Source organism: Pagrus major, chromosome 19, assembly GCF_040436345.1.
Source record: "Pagrus major chromosome 19, Pma_NU_1.0".
NCBI classification, from domain to species: domain Eukaryota; kingdom Metazoa; phylum Chordata; class Actinopteri; order Spariformes; family Sparidae; genus Pagrus; species Pagrus major.
Window position 1 is genome coordinate 29,776,334 of NC_133233.1, and position 8,268 is coordinate 29,784,601.

At 48.4% G+C, this 8,268-nt stretch overlaps 1 protein-coding gene across 1 annotated transcript; it reads right to left on the reverse strand.

The window, feature by feature from the left end:
• Nucleotides 1-295: 295 nt before the first annotated feature.
• LOC141014892 (uncharacterized) lies at nt 296-7,975 on the reverse strand. Its single transcript, XM_073488831.1, has 6 exons — nt 7,788-7,975; nt 4,997-5,171; nt 4,492-4,811; nt 3,904-4,386; nt 2,296-3,276; nt 296-301 (listed from the first exon to the last, which is right to left on the reverse strand). Exons 1-6 carry the CDS (start codon nt 7,794-7,796, stop codon nt 296-298), a joined length of 1,974 nt encoding a protein of 657 aa, XP_073344932.1. The 5' UTR covers nt 7,797-7,975.
• Nucleotides 7,976-8,268: the final 293 nt, after the last annotated feature.

Here is an 8,268-nt window from a genome sequence, read left to right on the forward strand (position 1 = left end):
AAGTTGAACATTTTCGTGTCAGTCTGTTTAACTTTTTTTGGTGGAACATCCAATACCATAGCTGTGTAGACCAGCCGAGATAACCCTTCACTTTCAGATAACAAAATTCGTCCACTGATTGACAGATCTCTTGATAGCCACATATCATACTTTTTTTCAATCAGTGGATTAAAATTCAAGTCAACCCTTTTTTCTTGATTCCTGCATATCTTAATGCCCAGATATGATACAACATCTTTAATACAAATACCTTCTATTTCTGTCAGGTTATTCGGTCACTTTTTAATATTAACCTTCAAACCTGACACCAGAGAAAATGCATCGAGACAGTCAATTGCTTTTTTTTACCTCCTTTTCATTCTTTAAAAAAAGAGTAGTGTCATCTGCTAATTGACAACATTTCAATTGACTTTCTGCAAGTTGAATGCCTCTAAAATAATCTTTATTAATGTGAGGTGCCATAGTTTGCATGATTAGTAGAAATAAAAAGGGTGCAATGGGGTCTCCTTGTTTAATGCCTCTCTCTGTATTGAAGCTACAGGTGGTTCCATGCCTTTGCCTTTGAGCAAAAATAAGTGATAATAATTTAACATCATTATTAATTAAAGTGATTGGCCTCCAATTTTCAATACACACTGGGTCTTTCCCAGGTTTGGGGATTAATGTAATGAGGCCTTGAGACATAGATGGCGGTAGTCTCCCCATAGACAAAGCTTCCTTAGAAACATTGAACACAAATTCTGAAATCTCTTCTTTGAAGATTTTATAAAAGTCACTAGTTAAACCATCGTTCCCAGGGGACTTCTTATCCTTTAACTTAGAAATACATAAATGGATTTCTTCTTGAGTAATATCCTGATCACATATTTTCCTGTTCTTCATCTCTTCGTTTTACATCCCCATCTAAGAACTGAAAAATGAGAACGAGTCACATAAATGACCACAGACACGATCAGCTGCTGGTGATCGGAACAGACTGACGTCACGATGTGACGTTATTAAACCGTTCATTTATAAAACAGCTGACGAGTAATCAGATTCTTTACTTCAGGCCCAACACTGACAAATACTCCATCACAATTTACTTCAAATTAAAAGTACAGTAGTACTGTCAGCAGTATTGATGCAGTAACAGTATGTGTGTGACTGATCTCTGATCCTACGTGACATTATTGATTATTGATTATTAATACTGGCGCATTAACGTCAGAGCAGCGTGTTGCTGTTGGAGCTCCCCCTGGTGGAGACATTTCAACTACTTCATACACAGAAAAACAAAGTTCTGACGTTTTATCTCATAATTCTGACTTTTTTATGAAGCTTTCATCCTGATGTGTTTCCTAGTGAGAAGCTGAATGAATAAATGTGCTGACTGGGTGGAGGGTCCGCTGTGAGGACGACTCTGGACCGAGACAAACTGATCCAAACACTCAAACACTCCGTTTATTCAATGAAAACACGTCTGATAACTTTTTATTAACTTTGTCATTAAATCAAATCTGACAAAATAAGATGTGTCAGACATGAAGAGTCTTCAGCAACATTAAACTGGATACAAACCAGCAGATCATCTCCAGTAACAAACACGTCTCCTGCACACTGTAACACACCACTCGTACAAACACAGTCCCTGATGATGACCTCACATAAATACATACGTTTAATAAAAACAAAACAAAGTGTGTCATGTTGCTGTGCTCAGGTAACACGGTAATAAAACAATCAACCAATCAGAGGGAGGCGCTGCAGTCTGACACAGCAGGGGGAGAGAACAGTCACCTGACTGCTCTGCAGGTCGACGTACACCAGGTAAGACCGCCTGTACGAACCCGTCTGTCTGTCTGAGACAGGTGTAGCTCTGTCAGTCATCTCTGAAGCCCCGCCCCTAGCCTCCCTGTGAATCACAACCTTATTTGGTCTTCCTCCTCTTTCATTGGGTCCGTCCAATCTGTCCTGATTGGTTTGACCCATCTGTCTCTCTGCCTGCTTGTCTGTGTCCTCAGGCCTGTCAATCAATGCTGCATCATCTGAAGCCCCGCCCCCCACTTGGCTCTTCTTCTGTGGTTTTCTACCCTCTTTAAAACCCCCCGCTCTGTCCTGATAGGCTGTTGCCGGCCCATGTGACATCTCCTCTGACTCCAGGAGGTACCTGATTGGAGGGCCGACCATTGTCCTCCTCGGCCTCTGAGGCTCCTCCTCCACCTCCACCTCCACCTCCTCCTCCTCCTTTTTCACCTCTGTCTGTCTCTCCTCCTCCTCCTCCTCCTCTCCTCCTCCCTCCTCCTTCAGACAGACTTGTTTCACCTCCTCCTTCCTCTCCTCCTCCTCCTCCTCTCCTCCTCCCTCCTCCTTCAGACGGACTCTTTTTACCTCCTCCTTCCTCTCCTCCTCTTCCTCTCTGCACCTCCTCCTCTTCCTCCCCCTCGGTCCATCTCTCTCCTGCCGTCTCCTCCTCATCGTGGTTCGGTAGTCGACCCACCACCGTGGATTTCTGCGCACAAGCTCTCTGCGTCTCAGCCAATCAGTGGCTTTTGTGGAAGCTGGGAGGAGGGTCTTGTGTCTCTCTGAAGCCCCGCCCCCAGCCTCACTGTCAATCCCGACCTTATTTGGTTGTCCTCCTCTTCCTTTGAGTCTGTTCACTCTGTCCTGATTGGTCCGACCTGACCGCTCTGTAAACTCAGGACTGTCAATCATAGCTGCGTCTTCTGAAGCCCCGCCCTCAGCGTTGATCTTCTTCTGTGGTTTTCTACCTTCTCTTAACCCCCCTGCTCTGTCCCGATTGGTTGTTATTGGCCCATGTGACAGCTCTTCTGACTCCAGGAGGTACCTGATTGGAGGGCCGACCATCGTCCTCCTCGGCCTCTGAGGCTGCTCCTCCTCCTCCTTTTCTTCTCCTCCACCTCCTCCTCTCTCTTCCTCCTCTTCCTCTTCCTCTCGACACCGCTTCCTCTTCCTCCCCCTCGCTCCATCTCTCTCCTGCCGTCTCCTCCTCATCGTGGTGCAGAAGTCGACCCACCACCGCGGATTTCTGGGCACGCGCTTTCTGCATTTCAGCCAATCAGAAGCCTTTGCGGAATCTGGGAGGCGGGTCTTCACCTCCTCCTCGTCTCTCCTCTCCATCCTCTCTCCATCACTGGTGGTGTTAACCTCCTCCTGTGTGTGGTGGTGATGGTGGTGCAGAAGTGAAGTGTTGGTGTAGCTGAGCCGGCTTCCTGCTCTGTGGACAGACAGGTGGAGCTGCAGGGACGACCGACAGGTGAAGGTCAGACCACACACCTGACGACAGACAGACAGACAGACAGACAGACAGACAGACGGGTGGGTTATTATCGCAGGTGATGAGCTTTAGTACCTGGTATTTCCTGAGAAATCTCACCATGTGAATGATGTGTATCATGAATCACGAGTCAGGTTCTGCTCGAGGTTTCTGCCTGTTAAAGGCAGTTTGTCTCAAAGTGTTCATGGGGGAAATGTTGTGTCTCTGTAAGTAAATGAATCAAGGAGTTTGGTTTAGACCTGTTCAGTTTGGAAAGTCTCAGGAGATGAGTTTTGTTGTGACTTGGTGCTGTACTAATAAAGATTGATTGATGATGAATGTCTGCACATCAGCGACGTTAACGTCATGACGTCAGTGTGGATGTCACCACTGAAAGGTTTTCAGACACAGCGTCACACAAACCCTCACCCGACACAAATACATGCAAATTTGTGTTTGTCTTTTCATTGACTTTGTGATCTAGACGTGCAAATAATTGGCCTGATGTTTGGTCTGAATGCCCATCAGAGGACTGAGAGTCCACCAAGAGAAGAAGTGTCTTCAATATATAATGAAACTGAGGCACCAGAGACGTGACGCTGAGCTCACAGATTATATCATGTTGATGTTGTGAAGTGAGGACGTACCTGACAGAGCAGCCACCCTCTGTCCTCTGAGGACTCCACCCTGCCACTGTCTGTCCTCTCCGTTAGCTCCACCCCTCCTCTCCTCTCCTCCTCCTCCTCCTGGTGCCCTGTCCTCAGCCTCCCCGGCTTCATTATCACCTTCGCTCCCCTCGCTGTGCTGTGATTGGTCCCTGCGAGGCAGTGCGACTGCTCCTCAGACTCGAGCAGATATCTGATTGGTGGACCGACAGTCTTCCTCCTCGGCCTCCCCGTCTCCTCTGTCTTCACAGGTTTGATCCCATCCTCCTTCACCTCCTCCTCCACCTCCTCTTTCACTGTCACTCCCCTGCTGTGATTGGCCACTGACAGGCCATGTGACTGACCCTCAGACTCGAGCAGGTACCTGATTGGTGGACCGACCCTCTTCCTCCTCGGCCTTCGCACCTTCTCTGTGTCCTCTGTTTCCACAGGTTTAACTCCATCCTCCTCCTCCTCCTCCTCCTCCTCCTCCACCACCACCTCCACCTCCACCTCCTCCCCCACCATCTCCTCCTCCACCTCCTCCCCCACCTTCTCCTCCTCCTCCTCCACCTCCTCCTCCTCCCCCACCTTCTCCACCTCCTCCCCCACCTCCTCCTCCTCCTCAGCCATGTGGGGGCTCAGAGGAGCGATGAGTCCAGAAGGAGGAGCTGAGACGTCTGCAGGAGGCAGCAGGGGGAGCGGCTCGCACAGAGGCATGCTGGGTAACGAGGCGGTCTGCTGGAGCTCTTTGAACTCTGGCGGTGCAGGTGATTGGAACAGAGGCATTGTGGGTAGCTGAGTGTGTCCGAGGGGGGAGCAGTGGTGTGTCCTGCAGTGCTGCAGCAGAGCGCCCCCTCCTGGTTCATCTGCTCTGACAGACACACACTGCCACGCCACGCCACACACACCTGAACACACACACACACACACACACACACAGATTTACATTAGCTGTAGAGTCACTGTGTGTATTCACACCTGTACTTAGAGCTGTCCACTAGTAATCAGATTACTCAGGATAGATGGTGATACCTGGTCTGAACAGCCTCATCTGGACTCTTTGTTCAGTGGTCGTACCTGCAGTGTGTCTCACCTGTGTGTCTCCAGCTGAGCTGCTGACTCAGCAGGTCCACCTGGACAGCAGCGTCTCTCCTCTCTGCTGAGTCGCTCTGGCAGCCCACCTCCCTCCTCTCCTCCTCCGGACTCTCCCACTGGCAGCCCACCTCCCTCCTCCTGTCCTCCAGCCTCCCCTCGCTCTCCTGGATCATCTTAAAAATATTAATATAAAAATGAGGACAACTGAACTCTAATAAAACGAGGTGTGTCTCTTTCACCCAGTACAGGAGGACATTTCAGCATTGACTTTGAGTCGGTGGGTCACATGACTGTGGTGCAGGGTGCAGCCCTGCCTGACAGCTGGACAGGTAAATGTGTGTTTAGCAATGATGCGACACAAACGTGAGCTTTTCTTCAGCGGCTCTGTGTATCTGATGGTATCAGAGTGGTGTCCCTGATGAATACAAGGCACACATTGCCGTTGGCTTTTCTGCCGCCATCCCCTTTTCCGGTTAACAAACACACTGAACGGCTGCGTTTGAGACGTTTGAGACACACGCTTTGCTTTGGTGCAGACAACACAGACACATTCTACAGAAACAGCTGATGCTAATTGTGCGTGCCTTCACTGACGTTATGTGACACATCTGTAAAGACTAAACGACCAAAGAATGGTCAAAGGGGGAATTTATGTTTGCATTTAACCACACATATTGTTACCGTGCACTGTTTTATTTCACGTATTGACCTTTAACCTCGCGGTTTATTACACCTTCAGCACTGTGAATTATGGCCTGTCCTCACTTTGACCTGTCTGTCTCACTGTAACACAGCGACCTCGCTGGCTTATGTCACAGTGTTTGTGCAGCAGCACTCTGTGCTCCCGGACGCATGTCGGGTGTTGTGGGTACATCAAGGCCGCCTCTACAGCTGGGTATTGTTTTGTGTCTCTGTGTGTCTCTGTGTGTCTCAGTGTGTCTCAGTGTGTCTCTGTGTCTCTCAGTGTGTCTCTGTGAGTCTCAGTGTGTCTCAGTGTCTCTGTGAGTCTCAGTGTCTCAGTGTGTCTCAGTGTGTCTCTGTGAGTCTCAGTGTCTCTGTGAGTCTCAGTGTGTCTCTGTGATTCTCAGTGTCTCTCAGTGTGTCTCAGTGTCTCTCTGTGAGTCTCAGTGTGTCTCAGTGTCTCTCAGTGTGTCTCAGTGTCTCTCAGTGTGTCTCAGTGTCTCTGTGTGTCTCTGTGAGTCTCTGTGAGTCTCAGTGTCTCTGTGAGTCTCAGTGTGTCTCAGTGTGTCTCTGTGAGTCTCAGTGTCTCTGTGAGTCTCAGTGTGTCTCAGTGTGTCTCAGTGTCTCTGTGAGTCTCAGTGTGTCTCTGTGATTCTCAGTGTCTCTCAGTGTGTCTCAGTGTCTCTCTGTGAGTCTCAGTGTGTCTCAGTGTCTCTCAGTGTGTCTCAGTGTCTCTCAGTGTCTCTCAGTGTGTCTGTGTGTCTCTGTGTCTCTCAGTGTGTCAGTGTGTCTCAGTGTCTCTCAGTGTCTCTCAGTGTGTCTCTGTGAGTCTCAGTGTCTCTCAGTGTCTCTCTGTGAGTCTCAGTGTCTCTCAGTGTCTCTCTGTGAGTCTCAGTGTGTCTCAGTGTCTCTCAGTGTGTCTCAGTGTCTCTCAGTGTCTCTCAGTGTGTCTGTGTGTCTCTGTGTCTCTCAGTGTGTCAGTGTGTCTCAGTGTCTCTGTGTGTCTCTGTGAGTCTCAGTGTCTCTCAGTGTGTCTCAGTGTCTCTCTGTGAGTCTCAGTGTGTCTCAGTGTGTCTCAGTGTGTCTCAGTGTCTCTCAGTGTCTCTCAGTGTCTCTCAGTGTGTCTGTGTGTCTCTGTGTCTCTCAGTGTGTCAGTGTGTCTCAGTGTCTCTCAGTGTGTCTCAGTGTCTCTGTGTGTCTCTGTGAGTCTCAGTGTCTCTCAGTGTGTCTCAGTGTCTCTCTGTGAGTCTCAGTGTGTCTCAGTGTCTCTCAGTGTGTCTCTGTGAGTCTCTGTGAGTCTCAGTGTGTCTCTCAGTGTGTCTGTGTGAGTCTCAGTGTCTCTCAGTGTCTCTCAGTGTGTCTGTGTGAGTCTCAGTGTCTCTCAGTGTGTCTCAGTGCGTCTCAGTGTCTCTGAACTGTAACCCTGTCTGTGACTGGTCAGTCTCTGCCAGGGTTTGTTTGGTGGATGAGTCCTGGTTAACTCTTCTACCACTTTATTAAATACACAAAAGCAACCTTGTGTGAATCATCTATTACTGCTTCAGAAACTTCCACCACAACCACCTGGAAGTTACTGAAAAACCTGCTGATGACACATCGAACCTAGTAAAAATGCTGATTTTTCAAAAAAGCACTGACTCTAATATAAAGAGGTTTGTCTCATTGAACCAGGACATGGAGACATTTCTGCATTGAATTTGAGTCAATGGGTCAAATGACCTGGAAGCTATTAAATAAAATGCGGACTATAAATTGAACCTCATAACAAAAATGCTGATTTTTCATTAAAAGTATTAATGAAACAAAACAGAAGCACTAACATCTAATAACAGGACGTTTGTCTCATCGAACCGGGACATGGACACATTTCGGCTCTGATTTGGAGTCAGTGGGTCACGTGACCTGGCGTTATTAAAGAGACAGTGGTGTAAACAGGACGCAGAGCAGAAGCTCATGTTCTGGTTCTGCAGCCTGGACCCGGGACCAGCAGACAGAACCGTGACGCTGTCTGTCCGGTTGGACCCGTCACGTCTCCACGAGCCGAACAACTTTCTGATGTTTCATAGAAACTTCTGACTAACGTTAACTTCTGGTGACGTCACACTTACCGAAAACATCTTGAATTTTCCCGCCCGTCAGATCCAGAAACGAACCTCAGCGGTGACGGCTCGGTTCTGACGACATGTTCAGTGTTTACTGTGTAAAAAAGTCCGCGTGAGACGCGTCAGACACGAAGTTTGAAGAGTTTCTGAGTCGAGCTGCAGAAATCTGTCCGACCGGATTCTGATTGTACAGAACCACCGAGACAAGCTGCTGCTCTGCTGCCCCCAGCGGGCCGGAGGAGAAGGACGCCATCTTCTGCTTCTTCTGCTTCTTCTTCTTCTTCTTCTTCTCCTGCTTCTTCTGCTTCTTCTGCTTCTCTTTCTTCTTCTTCTGCTTCTTCTCTTTCTTCTGCTTCTTCTTCTTTCTTCTTCTTCTCTTTCTTCTTCTTCTTCTTCTCTTTCTTCTTCTTCTTCTTCTCGTTCTTCTTCTTCTTCTGCTTCTCTTTCTTCTTCTTCTCCTTCTGCTTCTCTTTCTTCTTCTTCTTCT